The sequence below is a fragment of the Rhamphochromis longiceps genome, linkage group LG20, assembly GCF_057381845.1.
Source record: "Rhamphochromis longiceps isolate RC_006_pf linkage group LG20, R_longiceps_female_GT1.1, whole genome shotgun sequence".
NCBI lineage: Eukaryota > Metazoa > Chordata > Actinopteri > Cichliformes > Cichlidae > Rhamphochromis > Rhamphochromis longiceps.
Genome location: NC_140576.1, coordinates 29,938,659 through 29,959,813, shown reverse-complemented (window position 1 = coordinate 29,959,813; position 21,155 = coordinate 29,938,659). Strand labels below are relative to the sequence as shown.

General features: G+C 40.5%; 2 protein-coding genes across 5 annotated transcripts; both read left to right on the top strand.

The window, feature by feature from the left end:
• The first annotated feature begins 4,094 nt into the window (after positions 1-4,094).
• LOC146645591 (uncharacterized) lies at positions 4,095-9,002 on the top strand. Of its 4 annotated transcripts, XM_085394717.1 has the most exons (4): positions 4,363-4,675; positions 5,111-5,300; positions 6,276-6,803; positions 8,086-9,002. In XM_085394717.1, exons 3-4 carry the CDS (start codon positions 6,279-6,281, stop codon positions 8,557-8,559), a joined length of 999 nt encoding a protein of 332 aa, XP_085250843.1. In that variant the 5' UTR covers positions 4,363-4,675; positions 5,111-5,300; positions 6,276-6,278; the 3' UTR covers positions 8,560-9,002. The 4 variants fall into 4 exon arrangements, with proteins under 4 accessions (XP_085250842.1, XP_085250844.1, XP_085250843.1 ...); XM_085394716.1 differs by lacking the exons at positions 4,363-4,675; positions 5,111-5,300 and adding an exon at positions 4,095-4,190; XM_085394718.1 differs by lacking the exons at positions 4,363-4,675; positions 5,111-5,300 and adding an exon at positions 4,230-4,334.
• A 2,529-nt stretch (positions 9,003-11,531) lies between these two features.
• Positions 11,532-20,945, top strand: LOC146645590 (uncharacterized). Its single transcript, XM_085392589.1, has 4 exons — positions 11,532-11,753; positions 13,460-13,604; positions 19,332-19,510; positions 20,763-20,945. The coding sequence occupies exons 1-4, from the start codon at positions 11,532-11,534 to the stop codon at positions 20,943-20,945; spliced, it is 729 nt and encodes a 242-aa protein (XP_085248715.1).
• Positions 20,946-21,155: the final 210 nt, after the last annotated feature.

Genomic DNA, 21,155 nt, shown 5'->3' with positions numbered 1-21,155 from the left:
ATAGTTACACAAAGGTTTTAATTGAATACTGTATTATTTAATTTACATTTTTAAACTGAATCACAATATTTTTGTAAACAGGGTTATATGTTTTATAGTTAAGTTTGCTATGGTTTACCTTGTGCTGTGTAGAACAATACAATAGCATGTATCTGCTCAGTGATGCACTTTTTCGTTTGTAAACCTTAATTCTTCACTTTTGAATAATAGATTAAATCACTCTGTTCCACTTCAGCTTGTAAGCTGCATCCTAAACATTACTTATAATGTTTTCATTTGTTTTCCAAACACAGCCTAACATGTACTGAATCATGACAGACAGTGTAAGCTTTGTCTTTACAAAGTGGATATTTACAAATGGTATGAAACATAGTTGTTCTGAATTGGACGCAGTGAAGCAGACATCTCTGACTTCTGTTGGAAACATGTGACCATCAGTTTTAGGTTTCTTCATGTTTTTGATTAAAATATGTATTCATGATTTATTTAATTCCATTTCCACTAAATGAACATTTATTTAAAACTTGCCTTCTTGCTGTTTTCTTGTCTGTTATCTGTAACATACATTAATTACAGTTCAATTGTGTGTGGATCACAGTGTGTACAGTGATTTCTTTTTGCAAATGAACACAGTGTCATAATTCATTATCTGCTTTTTATTACCATTAAATGCACTGTAATTGAAGGAAGGGTGTACATGCATTTAAACAGAGACAGAAAAACACCTCCCTGCCTTGATAATTAATTCTGATTCTATTTATTATTTAATTTCTGGACATTTTGTTCAGAGTTCCTTGGTCCACAAAATAGCCTGACTTTTATGTGGTGTGATGTGTATACATGCTACAAAAAGACCCTCTGCGCTCTGCATCAGTCTCAATATTTCAATTCAGTCATAGCACTGAATGAAGTTTCTGACCTTCAAAAACATGCAGCACCAGCCCATAATGAGCACATGTGATGTGTATGTGAAAATCATAAAAAAAAAAACTTCTTTATTTAATCATTTTAATCCTAACAGGTTCAAGGTACAAGGTTCTTTATTTGTCACATGCATAGTTATACAAGTATAACACACGCGAAATGTAGCCTGACACGCTCCTCGACATGTGCAAAAAAATTGGGGGGGGGCGTGTAGAGGAAGAACATTATATATATATATATATATATATATATATATATATATATATATATATATATATATATATATATATATATATATATATATATATATATATATTGGGTGAATGTGCAGTAGTAGCAGCAAGCAGGTGAATTCTGTACATTAATATGAATAGACATCTGACTATTTTACAGGATAGACAATATAAACATATTTAAAATTAAAGGAATTGAAATGTACATTGTGCCTTGGTTTAGTGTCTGGAAGAGTCCTGACAGGGTCTGCTTTAAAGATGTCCCTTGGTTGATACTTGACCAACTGGGACTCACACTGGAGGACCACTGCACAAGGTAGCTGGTGGGGTCATAGAATCGGCCCTTCACCTACGCAAGGCAGGTGCATGACCCAGCGGCCGAGCAACGCCAGGCACTCACATAAAGGAGAGGTTTGGCTGGTGGACCTAATTGGCCTTGAGCAATTCATGGATGGGCTCCCAGTAGACACAGCAGAGTGGGTCTGCTGCCACCGACCAGCCGATCCGCATGCCGTGGTGAAGCGGTCGGAGAACCACCTGTCAGTGCAGCTAAGAGAATCAATGAGTCGGTCAAAACCAGCAGTGGCAAGTCAGCCAGTCCCAACTCTAGGGAGGCAGCTCTGGGTCTGAGTCATTGCACAGTGGCTATGGACAATGCACTCCACTCACTGCGAGCCACACAAGCATTGGGGCTGGAGTGCTGGAGATGTGAACAACTAGGACACGTCAGTCGAGAGTCCCGTGTATGGAGGCGGGACAGATAATGTGGACTCAGGCTGCACGCTGACTCTGGTCCACCATTCCCTTCGTTCAACCCAGGATATTGTTGGAGGCAGAGTAGGTGACGCTTAGGTGTATGCCCAGGGACATACACAGGCTCTGCCTGCTCCAGTAATTCACTCCATCTGAGATTTCCCACTAGAGCAGTCTTGTGATGACGCTCTACGCGCAGCCTTTGACCGAGGGATGGAAACTGATGATCAAATGGTGTGCTCAGACGTAGCGCTGACCGACCCTCTTTCTGTGATGGTTAGAGACAGATTGTATTGAATGAGTCATGACACACCCAGTTGGTGGTGCCAAAAAGCAGCTGGAAAATAATTTTCCAGGCAGCTCATTGTAACCCTATGGCAGGGCGTATGGGATATACCAAAACTCTGAGAAGAATAATGGTCTGGTTATTGACTGGACATTCAAGGGGATGTATGCCGATGATGTGCATTGTTGGGTCTGTGTTTCCACATGCCCCGCTAGTTTAGAGACTTATTCCTCATGAAGAACAGAAAACAAGACAGAACATCTTCAACCGGTCTTTTCACTCCTTAACGAGGGAAGTTTGGGTCAGAACCAGCTCTTGGAGCTCACGCTCCTCACCTGTCTGTAGCCCAAATCCTTCAAAGAGCAGCTTCCCTCGTCGGCTTTTTATTGACAAACTGTTACAATACACATCACAGCAAAAGCACCTCCCTCCGTAAATTGAATTGTACTTGTTATTAATCTCTGTCTCTCTTCCACAGCATGTCTTTATCCTGTTTTCCTTCTCTCACCCCAACCGGTTGCAGCAGATGGCCCCACCCCTCCCTGAGCCCGGTTCTGCTGGAGGTTTCTTCCTGTTAAAAGGGAGTTTTTCCTTCCCACTGTCACCAAAGTGCTTGCTCATAGGGGGTCATATGATTGTTGGTTTTTTCTCTGTATCTATTATTGTACGATCTACTATACAATATAAAGCGCCTTGAGGCGACTGTAGTTGTGATTTGGCGCTATATAAATAAAATTGAATTGAATTGAATGGGTGAGTGTGAGATCATTTCACATTTGCCATTTCTTTCTTTATTTTTCTTTTCTTTTTATGTGTGTGCAAACATTTCTGGGTTTTTTTATTTCTTGGGATTCGGTATCTTTGGAAGAGTTTATCTCTGTATGTGTGCAAATGTATGTGGATTCATTTAATCCTGCAATCCTGAGATTTAAGGTTGGATCAAGCTCAATGCAGGCACACCGAATGGGCCACGCATGATCAGGAAACATGTGGAAACATTTCCGTGTTTGGATTGCTTGGAATTTTGTTCCGGTGGTTTCTTTAGCCGTTTCTATCTCTGTATGTGTGGAAATCTTTGTGCATTCCCGTGTTCCTGCTTTGAGATCTAAGGTTGGCTGAATTGGTTGATCTCTGTGGACAATCACATTTGTGCACAAACATTTCTGTGCTTGGATTTTTAGGAATTTTGGATTGGTAATCAGTTTACCAATCCAGATGTGTACAGAAGTATGTGCATTCATGTGTACATGTGTGGAGATCTGAGGCTGGTTTCTAGGGTGGACCTCTGCACATAATCATATGTGTGTGCAAACATTTCTGTGTTTGGATTGATTGAAAATTGGGTCTGTTGGTTTCTTTGTTAGCAGTTATCTCTGGTTGTGTGCAAATGTGTGCATGCGTTATTTCATTATTTAATTAATTAATTAAATTCATTTTGCACTCGTGGCTCTCCTTAGCCTGGTTTCCCCTTTTGGCAATAACCTCTTTGGCTTTGGAGAAAACCCTTTCACGTGGTACTGAAGAGGCAGAAGTGCACAAGTACCCCACAGTAGGCTTATGTTAGGCTAAAATATATGCACCTCCACCCACGGATCCGTTCCACTTTATGTATGTCCAGAAATCACACCAACACTCACTTTCTGAACTAGCGAGGCTTCAGACGTCATCACCGACGTCACTCACCCATAAAGGTGCAAGCAACACACGATTCCTGAAATACTTCCTGGACTTCTCAACACACCCTCCGAAACCTTCCCTTTTTTTCCCAGCACATATCATTTTTATGTCAAGTACGCATTTTTAACGCAGCATTTTTTTTTATTATTAATATTATTATTATCATTATTGGGTTTTTTTTTTTACAGTTTCACTTAAAATCGCTGTTAGGCTAAATGAATGTTTTATTCTGAAATTCGGCCCGGAAGTCCGTTCGCCTGTGGCAAAGTGAAACAAGAGCATATCGGGGTCTTGGGAAAAAGGGCTGCTTTGCTAAGGTATGTGTTACTGCGTTTGACTTGCGTGTTACTAGTATGTTATGTGTGTGTTTAACGTGAACGGCGATCTTCGGCACTGTGAAAATCCGCCTCCGCGTTTTGAGGTTTGAGTTGGTTTCTTGTCCCTCTCGAACGTGAGCTGAGGTACGACACCCAGGTGTTGACGAGCTTTTTGGAAACAAATGTGCTAATTAGCGGTCTAAGACTTGTCCTTGGTTACAAAGCCTTTCTTGCTGTTCTCTAACAAAATGGTGTCTGTGTAACAGGAACACCGGGCTCGGTCTCTTTCACGGGCGAGTTTTATCTCGGTGTGCGTTTCAGCGAACGTCATGTTAGATTTTTCACACCGGGACCTTTTTTTTTTTTTTATAAACATGGCTGTTCAAGTCCTTTGCCAGGAAGTATACATCTGGTATCATCAGCATGGGCCAGAGAGAAACTGTGGGTACGCTGGGAAAGGAAGTCCAATTAACGCTTAGATGTCGGTAAGACGTTGGGCAAGCAACTATTCGCATCATTTATATGTGTAAGCAGTTTCACATAAGTAGTAATGCCAAAGTTTCACTTTTAAGCTTTGAAAGTTCAAAAGTAGTTTTGTAACATTTTAGTTTAAGAAAAAGTGTTAAAGTACTCAATGCAGAAGAATTTCCCATGTTAACGTTACAGTGGGGGAATAATTATTTGCTCTTCTGCTGAATTTGTTTGTTCACTTACCAAAAAAAGAACAGTCTCAAATTTTTATGGTAGTTTCATTGATATTCTCTCTCTCTCTATTAAAATGAAACACACGCACATTACATAAAAGTTGGAATTTATTTGCAGGTCATTAAGTCAGATGAGTATTTGAGCCCCTGTAACAAAGCCAGAATACAACCAAATGAATTAGATCCTTCTGTTCTCAACTTGTTTTGTGCATTAAGCACACATAACAAGATTCCACAGAATCAGTGTCTTTCATTCCTACATCTCCACCACCGTGGGAAACACCAAAGGACCTCGTGGATAAGATTGTAGACTGGTACAAGGCTGGACTGGGCTACGAGACCATGAGCAAGAAGCTTGTCAATCACCTGAAGGAAGCTGGAGCCACAGTTAACAAAAACATACCTGGTAATCCACTATGCAATAACGGATTGAAACACCCACAAGGTCCCCGTAATCAAGAACATGTATAGGCCTGTCTGAACTTTGACAGTGAACATCTTAATGATTCACAGGAGGCCTGAGGAAAACTGCTGAAGTTGCATGAAACCAAAATCAAGCTCTTTGGGGAACACCATCCCCATACTCGAGCACAGAGATGGACACACTGTACTTCTACTGTACTGCACACATTGTGATTGGTACATGGTGAAAATTATATAGGGTAATTTACTGGTTCACTCTGGGCTGTTTTATTGGGACTGACAAAGAGCCACAGATGAGCAGCTGGCATATTCTTATTCTTATTCTTTGACCTAAGCATTCGTGTTGCATCTCAATTACATCAAGGGGACGCTGGGACGCGTTGCTATGATAATGACCATCCACATCAGATGGTACTAGATTTTAATGGACAAGCAGTCAATCCAAGTAGGTACTAATGGAAAAGGGCTTTGGTTGAGGTTTGTGCTCTTGGAGTGCTTGTTTATCGCATGTGGTTGCCTAGACACTGTGGATGATTCTTCTGATATGACCCAAAACATGCTGCCAAGGCAACAAAGGAGTGGCTAAAGAAGCATATTAAGGTCCCCGGCTGTCCTACCCAGACTCCAGACCTCAATTCTATAAAAATCTGTGAGACGAGTTGAAGCCTGAGAAAGAAACCTTTAGAGTTTCTATAAAGAAGAGTTGTCCAGAATCCCCCTGTGATGTGTGCAACCTTGATGGCCAACTATAGGAAACATCTGTCAGCTGTGCTTACAACAAGGGTTTCTCCACCAACAACAAAGTCATGTTTTGTCAATTCCCCGATTGTGTACTGCTGGAAGCTGAGGTGGAGCTTTTTCTTCAGTCTGTGACTGTTTTCATCATCTGATTCTTCTATTTTTTTATGTGTCACTTTATTAAACGATTGCTTATTGATTAAATGATTTGTGTACACAGATCATGGATCTCCTCAGCAGTTTGGAAATCTACATCCCTGCGGAGGCTGAGGTGAAAAACATCCCTTTGTTGACCTTGCCAAAGTCTGTACTCAGAAGAATGGGCCTCCCTCTACTGAATGCCTCCAGGAATCTTGCAGACTCTCCAGAAGGCATATGGATTTCTCCAGCAGTTATACGGAAGAAAGGCCAGAGACACACAGGAAGTGCAATAGATAACATGACCTCCGTGCTGGGGAAAGAGTTGCGCGCTTCAAGGGGTCCTTTTCGAATGTCTTTTGTTTCCTCGAACCGTGCAGCTCACGAGGTGCTGAAGGGCACCGTTCCCAAGGCACCTCTATGTCAAACCTCTCAATTCCCTTCGGACTCTGCCCCGCGAACCGGTCGAGATGCTGTCGTCATCTACCGTGGGCAAGTTTACTTGTCCATCAGAATGCCTAGTCGTAGCCATAGTCAGCGTGGGAAACAGATGACTTCTCAGCCTGTCACTCCTTCAACGTCCCACTTGTCTTCAAAGAAAAGGAAAAAGGTAACACAACTTTCTTTCTGCTAAAACGACCAGTTTACAAAAAGTCTAGCAGAGGTCGTATTTACACAGAGCAGTCTGTTGCTGTTCCAGAAGGGAGAATGATTCAATACAACACAGTTATATATCATTGAAAAGAATCATAATGAATATATTTATGTTACTATTAACCTAAAACACACAAATGCTCTCCATTCTTTTCTCTTTTCACATGGTTTAGCCTGATCACTCGGTGTAAACTCTTGATTATTGGTCTCAGCCTTTATCTGAAACCAACCTGACATCAGGTAACAGAAACACCAGTCCAGCGCATGCAGAAATTATATTGCTGCACGCCGCAGGAATATAACAGCAGAGGGACATGATATATTTAAATCCACAAACTCGGTATTAAACAGAAAATGTAAGAAGTAGAAATGATTAAGTTAGCTTTGGAGAGACAAAGTGTGACATGGACACAGTGGACTGGTATCTCTGTTACGTGCCTTGCTGTGATATCGAGTTGCTGAAAGGGGTTGATTTCAGCCAGGAACCGACATCTGGTGAGAATTTTATGTTCAATACACAGAGACAGACAACAGTTCACACCTGTGGGAATTTACATTTAACCTGACCCCACTAACATGTCTTTGGCTGTGGGAGGAAGCCGGGGTACCCGGGGAGAACATGCAAACTCCACACAGGAAAGACCCGGCCAGGGGGTGAAATCCAACTAGGCACCATCTTGCTGTGAGGCAGCAATGCTAATCTTACTTAGCACTTAGTTCCTCCTACACCAAGTGTCACATCGGGCAGCTAATGATCTCTATCGACGTTGGTCTGCAGCAACTGCTACATCTTCGTCTCAGGCGATGTCGACGGTTTTCAGATCATCCATAAACGTTCGACACCATGTGATTAGCACTGCTTTGACAGTGCTAATCACCACCAATAATAATTGTTATTATTATTAATTTACAGAATATAAAGTTCAAGCTTATCTCTAGTATCAAGATGCAAATAAACATGCATGTATTAGGAGGCCCCTACAAATGTAAAGCTACATGCTGCTGCCTGTAATCAACCTATTTGACAAACAATTGAGCCTTAGGGTTCACCAAAAGTATATTTCATAATATGCTTTTGGTGGGTTTTTTGGAATTCATGAGATTCCACAAAAAACTGAACTAAATGACAGAATAGCATCTCCCAGAAGCCTCTGGATTATGTTTATGTTCATTTGTATTTTAGTCCTAGAATGCTACTTTAAACGCTAATTCTGTGACTTTTTTTGTACATCCTTTAGACGATGCCAAGCGACAACAAGCCCAAGAAAAAGCACAACATATGTAAAGTAATGCATACAGAAAACAAGAAGGATGACGCACACAGGACAAGAGATGTTCACTTTCTGCCAAAACCCACTGAGAGTGAGTGTGAAGTGGGCAGCCAGTGTCCTGCAGATTCTAGAGGAGAGCCGCTCTCAGAGGCCCCCCTGAAGGCAGCTTGCTTTCAGCCTCACAGGGAGCCAGAGGAGGATCTGGCTGCCGAGGAAGCAGACAGCCCCGGTGAGAACAATGACAGAGGTGGTAGTCTACAGATGGACATCAGGGAAGTTGACCAAAGTAGCAGGGGCAGGGTGGAGCCCCTGGGTGCAGCTGCCGCCTCCACATCACTGCAGATGGACTGTGACTTTAACGAGTTGGCACAGGAGGAGAAGATCGCTCAAATGAGAGCCAAACTTAGACAGAGCGAAGCTGCTCTAAACCTGCTTTCTTAAAGTGACCTCACATTTGTTAGCCTTTTTGTACTGAATGTTTAGAATAGACTTTTATACATTTGTCTTCTGTGAACACATGCACATTAATAAAAGTGGTGTCGATGGGCTTATGTGTTTGGTGATCCTTTTTGTTTTATTTAGGCGTCCAAAAACAGATGTTGTACTAGTGTGGTGTTCTCTTCTCATTAGGTGCAGTTTATAGCAAGGTCTTCAATGTTTGGATGTTTTTGATGTGTTAGTTCATTTCCTTTTGATAAAACCTCAAACCATAGCAGCGTATGGTTTGATTATTTCAAGCTGTAGTTTGGTCCCATTTACAAAGTGAACCAAATAGTTCTTTGTTAAAATACTTCTTTTTTCCAGAATATATAATGTGTTTTTCCTGGTTCAGTAACTAAGACTGTTTTTGTCTTTCTTTCTTATTCTTTTTTTTTTTTTTTTTTAAATCAAGCATACCAAATCACACTTTTGTTTTTGTTTAGTATGATAGTTTCCCTGATCACCTTGAAACACCTCCACAGGTCATGAGTTGGTCTTATGTTTGTTGAAAGTGCTCCAAACCATAAACAATAAATATGACTAATCTTTGTGCATATGTTTCATAATGAGACTTTTAATACTAAGACCTGTAAAAAAATCATTATTATTGCTGTTATTATTATTATTATTATTATTATTATTATTGTTATTATTTGGTGACCTAGTGCTGAAATGGTTGTGGTGTGACTGTTGTCCTTTCTACTCTGCTTTCTCACTCCTTAAATTATTTTTCATATGCAGGTCTTACACTCTGAGCCTGACATTTCTTCTGTCAGTGTGGAACAAGAAAGTCAGGACTTTGAATTGTGACATAGTGACTGTGCTCACACTCACCTCTCTGCTTTGGTCCCTGAATGATTCAAAATGTTTAGCATGGACTCATCTAGTGTTTAAGGTTTTCATTTCTGTGTTTGAAATTCATTTCTATAGATGTATATCTGATTGGAAAATATGTTTGCATTAAAAGCATTCTGTATGGGGCTTTGACTTTTTGTTTTAAAGAAGCATCTCACCACACCAAAGGGTCACAGTTTATGCTGTAACCAGGGTTGGAATCAGAAGAGTTCAGAATATTGAAACTGAAGGAAAGTTTAAAAAAAAAAGTGAGGTTTGTTGTATTAGTGTGAGTTATTGGATTATCCCAGAAAGTTGATTCTGTTCATCTGGACGTTCTCATTAGGAGAAATGTTTCCTCATCATCAGCTGACTGCAGGTTTCCAACCATATAAACAGGACATCTGCACACTGACTGAAACTAACAACACTGATTAACAGTGGACTGTGAGGTCAGTTTCATGATCATTAATATGGAAATTGATCAAAGCCAACTGAACAATGTCCATGAGTACCATTCACAGAGAGTTGTGGAATGGCTGCAATCACAGCATTGTAAGATGGTGACAGATGTACCCTTAGACCCCCTCCTCCATTCAGAGATTGTTTTTCCTTTTCGCGCTCAAACCAGCGTTCCTCCCTGTCCAGGATGTGTACATCCTCATTATTGAAAGAGTGTCCACTGGCCTGTAGGTGTAAATAGACTGCAGAGCCCTGGCCTGACGAGGTACAGTCAGGTCCATAAATATTGGGACATCGACACAATTCTAACATTTTTGGCTCTATACACCACCACAATGGATTGCAAATGAAACAAACAAGACATGCTTTAACTGCAGACTGTCAACTTTTATTTGAGGGTATTTACATCCAAATCAGGTGAACGGTGTAGGAATTACAACAGATTGCAAATGTGCCTCCCACTTTTTAAGTGTATGTAAATACTCTGACTAAAAACTGACGGTTCTATATCACTAATGTCACCAATTTTGCTGGCATGAAGCCAAATGGTTTAATGTTCTTAGTGATGGCTCAGAAATCAACCACAAACAGGGACGCGCGTCGCTATAAGACAAATTATGTGACCCATACAGCTGTCATACACACTGACGTGGATGCAGTCGTTGTTTGTACAGCGATCAGGGCTCAAATTGTGTTTGTCGGGAACTCCTTTGCATCGGAGCTGTTTGTGAGGTTATCACCCAGCACACAATGATCTCCACCCTTCACACACACCAGCACTCCCACTGTCACGAGCGCTTATATTTCCCAAACACTTTCACTTTGATTTCACGTGTTTCATTTATACGTCTTTGCAAAACCTATTTTTGAAGTCTGCATTTGACACACTGTATTAATCAGTCATATGAATTTGTTATAATCAAATTAATATACACCTCTCGTTCATTCAGTTAGCACTTATATAAACAGGACCGCTCATCAGTCAGGATAAATGAGCGATGTTCAGGATGCTTGCAATAATTTTACATCCAGCAGATGTCGCTATTAAGCAGCACATCCACACAGTCGACAGAAGGGAAACGTTGGGAAACATCACTATTAGAACCTAAACATTTACTCCTCGCTCCATGATGGGTAATTCATTTTTTTGAAAAAAAAAAAAAAAATCTCCACCACCACGGCTGCGCTATGAATCCTGGGATAGGGTGGACCACGAAGGATTCATCCAACCTGTCCTTCACACCTGGGAAAAGGAGGCCACATTTGGAGGAACCTTCAAACTGGGACAGCCTTCGTTGCCTCGCTGTGATGTAATCGGCCTTCAAGGATGCGGCCCCTGACCTGGGACACTGTATATGCCAAGAACCGGCACTGGTACAGAGGCTAGGGGGCCTAAACGAGAAAACCAACAGGAATAGGTTATATTTTTATTTATAATATAAATGGAATGCAGTATAATATCACTGCCGAATGAATTCTTTGATCTCAATAAGGGGAATCAAACTTAGAAAATACAAAATATGTATGCACATATTTTACTGTACAAAAATGGCATGAACAGAAAGAGAGTTATGTTTACAGCTCAGTTTCCACTCCTTGGTGTGTTGCAGTTGATTTCACCCTGAGCATGTTTCATCATGTTTGTCATTCTAACAGACGTCCTCTCAGGACAACAGAACCAAGTCATCTGCTACATTTTCAAGCAGAAATGGTTCTGTGAGGATAGGAGGGAGGCAACCGCCCTGACGCAGTCCTCCCCTCCTGCTGCCTTTTATAAGACCGCAGGTCTCCCAAAGCTGGTCTACACAGAAAGGATGTGCTCCTTGTGCTGTCTCCGTGCCAGACCACAGACACTCCAGGTAGGGCTTCGCCTCACTTCTTTTAGGTGGGACAGAAAAGAAACATACTGTATGTAGGTGGTGTTTTAAACATTGTTGCTTGTCATTATTTTCTTTTGTTTTTATTTATTTTTTTATTTTTACAAAGAAAAAAAGTTGATCTTTCTAAACTAAATGTTGAAGTCTGCAGAAGCACTACATTCCAGGCATCCGTTATTAGCTAGTTATTAATTTCCTGAGTCTTAGTTAAAAAAAACTGTGTGCATTACATAATTTAAGTAGTAAAATAAGTGAGAAGTAAAAGTAAATGGGGAGCTATCTTTCCAAGGCCACTGGTCATATTTCCTAACGCTCCCTTAACAATAGAGACAATAGTATAACCTGTCATTTAATTCTGCAGTCTACTCTCAACAATATCAGAAGCTATGTGTTGGTTACTGAAGGTTATCTATCTGTACTGTACAGAATGTCTACGCTGACGTTGTGATTATATCAGATATCATAGTGTTCCCACTTATTTGTTTTGTTGTCTTTGTTTAGTTAAATTAATCCAGTGGCCAGATTCAAACTGACAGTTTGGGTAGTGTGATTGGAAGGATGTTTGTTGTTTCAGTTCAACTATGGCCTAAAACAGCCCAAATGTTTCACTATTAATAAAATATTTAAGGATATCACTTTATTGTACCACAAAAATACCATTAATACATCATTCTGTTGTAAAAGATCATAAATAAATGTACAGCTGTAAGTATTTGGACAATTGTACATTTTTTGTAGTTTTGCCTGTGTACACTGCCACAGTGGATTTAAAATGAAATAATCAAGATGTGGCTGAAGTACTGCTGCTTTAATTCAACAGGTTTAACCCATTAATGCATTTTCATACATACTGCCCATTTCCAGAGAGTCAAAAGTAACAGGGCAAACTAACATCATTTAGACTATAATGATAGTTCTTAATACTTGAATTAAAATCATTTGCAGTCAATGACTGCTTCAGCAGAGGCATTTTTCCTTTGAGACGAACTGCTGGACCTTTACTGCAGCTGCCATCAGTTGCTGCTTGTGTGTGGGTCTGTTTGCCTCTTCATTAACTGAAAAGCCAGCAGCCATCCATGCCAGTGGCACAAAGATGCCTCCACTACGATTGTGTGCTGTCCCTCTTTGTTGCCAATATTTAATTTAGAAAGATGTTTGTGCTATGCAGGCTGTATTTAAATTCATGAAACCATGTCTTGTTTACAGACTTGGGTGATGGTTTGTCTTGAGTTTGAGTTCTTGCCTTGACCAGTGTGAAGTCGTTCTGCAGTCACCTGCTTATGATGTCTTCTGTGGTTTTTTGGGGCATTTTGGTGTTACTAAGCTGCACAGTGCGTTTTTGCTTGATGAGGTTCAAAAGTCACTCATGCAATGTCAACAGATTGTTGAATATCCATCATTATACTTTCAGTCTAACGATGTCTTCCTTTATTTGCATTGAGATTTCTTTGGACCTAATATTGAAACTTGTGCTGGATGGTTATTCAAAGGCAACATTCAGAATCAATTCCAGATCTTTTATCTGCTTAATTTGTCAGAAACTATTGATGGAACAGGCCTCGCCTTCATGTCAGTCAGTTTCATTTACTTTTTTAACATTTGGAGTGTCAAAAACAGAGGAATATGTATAAAAATGGCAGCATTTCCTTAACACCTTTCTCGTATTGTGGTTTTCTTCTTGTCTTCAGGTGCTGTGTGTGCAGATCTGCATGTTTTACTCCAGCATTTGTCTGGTAAGCTGGCCACTGTGCGCAGAGACAGCTAAAGTCCGATGTGGCTCTGACCTGCTCAGTGACCTCATGTTTGTCTGTGGGGACCGTGGAATCTATTTACGTGAGTCTGCCTCAAGTACAAGCTGTGGCTTTATGTACTGTGAGTTTGATGCATCAAGCAGCAGGATGGGCCCACATTATTCAACTTACTTTAGTCATTAGTCAAGCTGAGGAGTAGCAGCTTAACTTTTTTTTTTTTAACTAAAAGCTCCAGGTGTAAATCTGTAACGATGCACGGACACAAGTGCGCCAATGTGCTTAGTTTCCTTTTTTGAAGTTTTTTCACCTGTTTGTTCATTCATGTTTTGAAAGCTGCTAAGATGAGATACTAAATTAAACAACAAATTACCAATATTTTGAATGGTGCCACTATAACTACAGATTTATTATATGTATTAAAGGTTTGATAATAGCTAAACACACTGTTATTCTCCCTATAATCAGGATTTAAAACTAAATGCGATTAAACTTTAATTACTTCCACTGCACAGTACTCGTACCAATGCAGTTACCCACTGGACTTTTCACCTGGTTACCTTTGCTCTCTTCTAACCAAGGCAACCCTCTGCATCTGCTATCAGGCTGGTGGCAGTGCATCAAAATAGCAGCATACTCACCAGGACACTGTGCTTCTGTGTGATAGTCTTATTGTTAAAACAGTGTTATCTGAGAGCAATAAAAAGGTACAGAGAGGGAGCAGAAGCAGCTGCAGATATGCTCTTTCAGAAGCACTGTGTTCTTTGGCCTATATCGTGATTGTGCTAAATACTTTTGCATGTTTCATGTTTTGTTTATGCCAAAAACAGCGCGATAAATGTTCACAATGCCAGTACTAAACATGACTACATCTTGAAAGTAATGTTTACCATATTCACCAAGCTAGAGACAGTCAAAGGGCTCTTGAAGAAAAGAAACATTAGAAGTAAACACTGAAAGAGGTTTTAAATCAGCCGTGTGAAGATAAATAGTATCAATTATTATTTTGTCTTTTCAGGATAATGTGCTGCTTATCATTAATCCATTCACATACACGCTAATGCTGACGAACGCTGCAGTGCTCAGGCATGTTATGATTGAACTGTTCCTAATTGTACACTGATAATGTACAAAGGACAAAATATTCTACTTCTACATTTCATATCTATCTATCTTTCTATCTATCTATGTATATATATATCTATATATATATATCTATATATATATATCTATATATATATAGATATATATATATATATATATATATGCTAAATTTGTGGAAAAAGTATGATTATTATTGTTTATGAAACAACAGTTTTATCTTTATTTTGTGAATATGTTTTGTTGTAAAACTATCATTTTTATGTACTTATTTTTTGTTTTTGTTTTTAGTGACATAACATTATAAACCATTTAAACAGAGTCAGTGTAATAGGTCGAGTCATTTGGGTCAGTTCTTCGCTTATATTTATTGATTTTGATTTAGAGCTTAAAAAAATGAAAAGCTGTAAATAATAATGGTTTAAAAATATTATCATTCACATTAAACAGTGTCACTGCTACTAAACAGACTGACATGAAATCATCTGTAGATTTCATGTCTGTGCTCCAGAGGATGAATCCTGATGATTTTAAATGCACTTCTTAAATGGCATCTGTAAAACACCAGGAAGGAATTAATCAGAGCATAAGTCATTTAAACTTCTAGGATGTTGATGTGGTCAGTCAGGTAGCAGAGGGTTTTTTATTGGTTTCAGCTGCTTTGGTGTTAATGAAATTAACAAAAGGTGCTCAAAGGTGCAGCAATAAGACAAGTCCCCAAACACAAATGGTTTCCGGTCACTGACATTTTTCCTCCTCATCTATTCTGACTGTTCAAATTCAAATTCAAATTCAAATTCAAATTTTATTTGTCACACATAGAGATGGCACGATACCACTTTTTTATGTCCGATACCAATACCGATACCGATATCATAAATTTGGATATCTGCCGATACCGATATGAATCCGATATAGTGTTTTTTAATCAACAAAACTGTTTTTTAAATATCTTGCTGCATTTTGTATAAGTTCATACTCAAGTTTGAAACAACAACTACACTAAAGCTATTCTGTTATACCTGTATGCAAAAAAAAAAAATTTCATAGTTCAGCAATACTGATCTATCTAATAAACTTAAACCTACACCATCCTCCCTATTCTGGTATTTTAAAGAGTACTTAGCATAAATATTAAGCAACCTAACTAATAGGGTTCCAACTCCCAGCAACAACAAAAATAAATAAATAAAAAATAGGGAACCACCCCTCACGCTCCACCTCATGATGCTTAATCGACGTAATCAACCTTAATTTGATGCAGTGTGAAAAAAAATGCACAGAAATCAATTCTTTTTCAAGAAATATTAAATAGATTCAACATCTTTCTTCAACAAAATTGCAGACTGCACAGATGGTACCTTCCCAAAGGAAAAAGTACTATAGCTTACTAGGGTATATATATTAGACTTAATAGTTACTATATACAGTAATTGACTTCTATTCATTTTGCATCAAATTAAAACTTTGGGTGTCAGATAATTATTTATTAAAAGCTCGACATTTTAAATGAGAATAAGAAAGAAAAGTATGTCTTTGTGCCCCCTTTTCCCTGTTAATGCCCTATCGGCCCCCCTGGCTAAACTTTGCTAGATCCGCCCCTGCACAGTTACCAGCCGTCAGCTACGTAGAAAAAGATCCTGGAGTAGAAAGTAATATTAAATACATTCTAACAACAGCTGATCAAGCTTAAACGTGCTGCTGTTGTTCAGCCGCTGGTTTCCTCTTTCTGGTGCAAAGTGGGCCAAAAGCAAACAAGAGACACGGACTAGCGACAGAAAAGCCGATCAGCTGATCATTAAGCAGTTTCATGATTGAAGTAGCAGCAAGAAGAGGCAGTCGTTTGTTAAGCTTAACGCAGGAATGCTTTACAAACATTCAGAGATGGACTTACACACTTGCTTTACTTCTCTCGGGATAACTTTGTTTGAGATGAAATGCCGGGTTGCTAGCGAAGCTCCAAATGCTATCCAGACCACCGACAGGTCCTACATGCCACAGCCGCTCTATCACGTGATGCATACTGCTCCGACGTGCTAACGTTCTGAGGTGAGTTACGGCGTGTTGCAAGTTTTGTGAGGTGCTTTCGTGATATTTAATGGATCGGATTACATTTTTTATTTTTCTCCGATATCCGATCCAGTAATTTAGGTCAGTATCGGACCGATACCGATACGTAATATCGGATCGGTCCATCTTAAGTCACACACACACAACCATACGCAGTATGACATGGGGGTGAAATGCTTGTAGCTGTACAATGCCCGACCATTAAATGACAGAAGAAAAGTTTTACAATATTTACAATTTACTACAAAAATTTACAAATTAACTTAGGAATTTACAGTAAAGAATGTGCAAATAGCAGAAGAGATTATAAAGATAAGGATTATAAATTATAGGAATTATAGGATTATAGGAAATGTGTGGTGGTGCGTGTGGTGACGTGTGTGAGAGTCCAGTCTTATAGTGACGTGTTTGGGAGAGTCCAGTCCTACACCTGGTTCAGGGCCCGAATAGCCTGGGGGAAGAAGCTCCTCCTCATTCTCTCTGTTTTGGCCTTAAGGGAGCGGAAGCGCTTCCCAGACCTCAACAGTGAGAAGAGTCCATTGTTGGGATGGGAGAGGTCCATCATAATCTTCCTAGCTTTGGACTTGCACCGCTTGGTGTAGATGGACAGCAGGTCAGGGAGCTCTGATTGAATGATGCGTCCTGCCGAGCGCACCACCCTTTGCAGATCTCGTCTGTCCTGCTTGGTGCTGTTCCCAAACCAGGTGCAGATGTTTGACGTCAGGATGCTCTCGATGGTGCAGGAGTAGAAGTTCTTGAGCACCTTCAGTGGCAGATGGAAGTCTCTAAGTCTTCTGAGGAAGAAGAGACGCTGACGGGCTTTCTTAACCAGGGTGTTGATGTGACAGGACCATGACAGGTCCTGAGTGATGTGGACACCCAGGTATCGGAAACTGTCCACTCTCTCCACTGGCGTGCCACTGATGATGAGGGGTTTGTAATTCCTCGCCTGCTTTGTAGTGAAGTCCACGATCAGCTCCTTAGTCTTGCTGATGTTTAGGAGGAGGTTATTCTCCTGGCACCAGGTCTCCAGGTTCCTAATCTCCTCCAGGTAGGCCGTCTCGATGTTGTCGGAGATCAGGCCCACAACAGCAGTGTCGTCAGCAAACTTGACAATGGAGGTGGTGTCGGATGTGGCTACACAGTCATAAGTGTACAGTGAGTACAGCAGGGGGCTTAAAACACAGCCCTGAGGCACTCCAGTGCTGAGTGAGATGGAGGGGGAGACTTGTTTTCCTACCCTCACTGATTGGGGTCTGTCTGTGAGGAAGTTGAGGATCCACTGACACAGTGATGAGCTGAGTCCTAGATCCGTCAACTTGGTGAAAAGCTTAGAGGGAATGGTATTGTTATACCTTTGGCTAGGTCAATGTCACCACTGGTAGCGTGAGGTAATACCTGGCACCAACAGATTTAACAATTTACTCTAGCAGAGCTGGACAGGGGTACAGAATGGTCTTTAAACCATTTGCAGGACTGGTATCAGCTCCTTCGTGCAAGCAGGAATAGAAAGAGCACTGTCAGAGCTCTACAAAGAGCAGGCCAACAGGCCACTGGTAAGTGACAAAACGGATTTAATGGGCCTGAGAGCCACCATCCTCTAGTGGGCCCTGTGCTCACAGCTGGGTACCCCTGGGGTTGGCCATAGAATACCAGAATTGTATTTTTCACAGATGAGAGCAGGTTCACCCTGTGCACATGTGACAGATGTGAAAGGGTCTGGAGAAGCTGTGGAGAATGCTGCCTGCATCATCGTTCCACATGACTGGTTTAGTAGTGGGTCAGTGATGGTCTGGGAAAGCATGGGAGGGCCACACAGACCTCTACAGCTTAGGCAACAACACTCTTGACTGTCAGGTCTTATGCTGGTGCAGTGGGACCTAGCTTCCCCGTGTGGTGAGAGTATACATATAGTTGCTAGAGGATGAAGCACCTGACCTAAATCCGATAGTACCAATTTGAGTTGCTACAATGAAATTTCGGCTAAATGAACTAGCCCGCCATATATTTTTCACTTTGGTTTTTGGGATGTCTTTGAATTCAATGCATCTTTTTGTTCCCAACACATCATGGCCTGTATCTGTATAGCACTTGGCTTAGTCCCCAAGGACCCCAAAGCGCTTTACGCCCCTACGATCGCCCATTAATATCAGTATAGATGATTAACATGACTTTTGTCCTGTTGAGAATGTGTCCTGAGGTGTTTTCAGAGTTGGGTAGTGCATTATGTTAAAATAAAAATAATAAATGGACTCGTTCTTATGTAGAAAAGTGTTTATCCATTTAACACACACACAGACATTTAAACCCAAATGAACACATCAGGAACAAGTCGGGGTTCAGCATCTTGCCCAGGGATACTTTGGCACACAGACTGCAGCAGCCAGGGATCAAACCACCAACCTAACGATTAGCAGATACGCTCTACCTCCTGCGCCGCAGCCACGACAGTTCAACAATGACTAAACTGTCCGAGCACATTTCTTTTCTGCAGAGGAGGAAGTTGTTATGGCCACATAAGGGGACACAGTAAATCTTAAGCACCACTGTACTCTGTAAAGGAGATTTTGTTTGACTGTAAAGCTATTGATAGTTAAAGGAAAGAGAAGAACGTAGTGTGTGACACGTCTCTCTTCTGCAGGTAAAGGCTTGTGGTCTGGTTATGGCACTCGGTCCAGAGGGAAGGGGATAGTGGATCTGTGTTGCCTGTCATCAGGTTGTGAACTTCATCACCTTGAGATGTACTGTGCTAAACCAAGGAGCCAACAGACCACATATTCTCCATCCACAACAGTACATGCCACTACACAGCCAAATTTGGTAAGATCTCTGTTGTTTAAATAAGTTTATATACCTTGTATCCATCCATTGTCTTCACCTTATCCACTTCAGAAGAACAGGGAGAAGGTGGGAGCTTATCTCATGGCTAAACATGAGGATACAACCCAAAGGCCAGATACAGAGAGGGAACCTATCATGTGTCCTTCACACGTACAGTCGGTTTAGAACGACCACTTAGCCTAACCGCCATGTGTGTTCAGACTGTGGGAGGAAGCCAGAACATCTGCAGTGCATTTGATCCAGGACCTTCTTGCTGTGAAGTGATAGTGCTGACTCTGCACCACTGTGCTGTTTAAGTTCACACTTGGCCTTGACATTATCAGAGGATTGATTATACTGGATCAAAGAGAAAAAAGCTGGGCCTTACCCTTAACTGTCTCATTGTATAAAATACAGTGAAGCGTGTGTCCTCAGTCATTCCTGACCTTTACCAAATTAGGTCACATTAGATCCCAAAGAACATTTGTAAACCAACTGTGGAGTCTTCTCTCAGTGATCTGTGGTAGTACTGCAAGCATGTGATCCACAACTATTTCCATTTTTGATTAAATATCTAAAGATGGTGAAAAAAATATGTTTATTTCAGAGCTGTGAAAAACACTTCCCTTCTTTTTCATATAAGTGTGTTTTGTATAAGAATGCAGGAATATGTCCATATACCTACTGAATGTTGGACAGACTCAATATTACCATTTAATAAATATATCAACACTAAGCCAGAAAATCAGGATTGGGAGTTGTATTTGTTTTATTGTGTTGTTTTCCTCTAACACACCTGTCACTGTTAAAGACATGCCTAACAAGTAAATCCAGACATGGTTTCAACTGGCCACAGACAAAAAAGTTTCATTTTATTGAATCCAAAACCACAAAAGCCACAAAGAAAAAGTCAGCATACACTTTAGCAGAAAGTTTCACTGTCATGAAAGAGGAAAACAACCAGTTGGCACTACAGCCACTAAAGACTTATAAATGGTAAATGGCCTGTATTTGTATAGCGCTTTATGAGCTTTGGCCTTATGAGATGAATATTTATATTCCTGGATTTGTAATTCTGCAATAGTATTGCCAAGCCGGGGAAATTCTCTGGTACTGTGGTGATCCAGCACAATTTGTGTGAAGCAACAGAATATCAGCAACAGTGACCACATAACACAAACTAACAGCTGTATTGGAGGCCTTAAGCTCCTCATTGTTTAATGAACTCTTTATTCTTATCTGTGTCTTGCAGTTCCAAGAAGTATTTCAGAAAAAACTTTTACAGTACCTGGGACCTCCGAGCAGTCCGAAGAGGGAAGCATACAGAAGGAATTGGTGGCATTCGCACAAAGTCAAAGTTTCACGGTCACTCAGGAGGATGACTGCATATGAAACAACAAGTCAGCCGACTGCAGCCAATAAGAGCGCACTTTAAAGAATTATGGGTTTACAGTCCGGAGTTTGAAGTTAATATTTATACTCACAGAAGTCCTGTGGTATAAAAACAATCAAACAGTGTATGTGTTTGAGTATGTGCAGCGACCCAGACCTCTTATATGTTCATAGATAAAAGGTCACCTCAGAAACTTTAGAAATGTAATCAGACAGCAAACTTCCAGTAACACAGCAATCCATGTATGGTTAA

Excerpts from the sequence above, each read along its gene's own strand:
- LOC146645591 (XM_085394715.1), top strand. Across the intron at positions 6,804-8,085 it reads CTTCAAAGAAAAGGAAAAAG|ACGATGCCAAGCGACAACAA; the intron begins GTAACACAACTT and ends TACATCCTTTAG.
- LOC146645590 (XM_085392589.1), top strand. The coding sequence starts at position 11,532 with ATGTTTGTCATTCTAACAGACGTCCTCTCAGGACAACAGAACCAAGTC. Across the intron at positions 11,754-13,459 it reads CCAGACCACAGACACTCCAG|GTGCTGTGTGTGCAGATCTG; the intron begins GTAGGGCTTCGC and ends TCTTGTCTTCAG. Across the intron at positions 13,605-19,331 it reads GGACCGTGGAATCTATTTAC|GTAAAGGCTTGTGGTCTGGT; the intron begins GTGAGTCTGCCT and ends TCTCTTCTGCAG.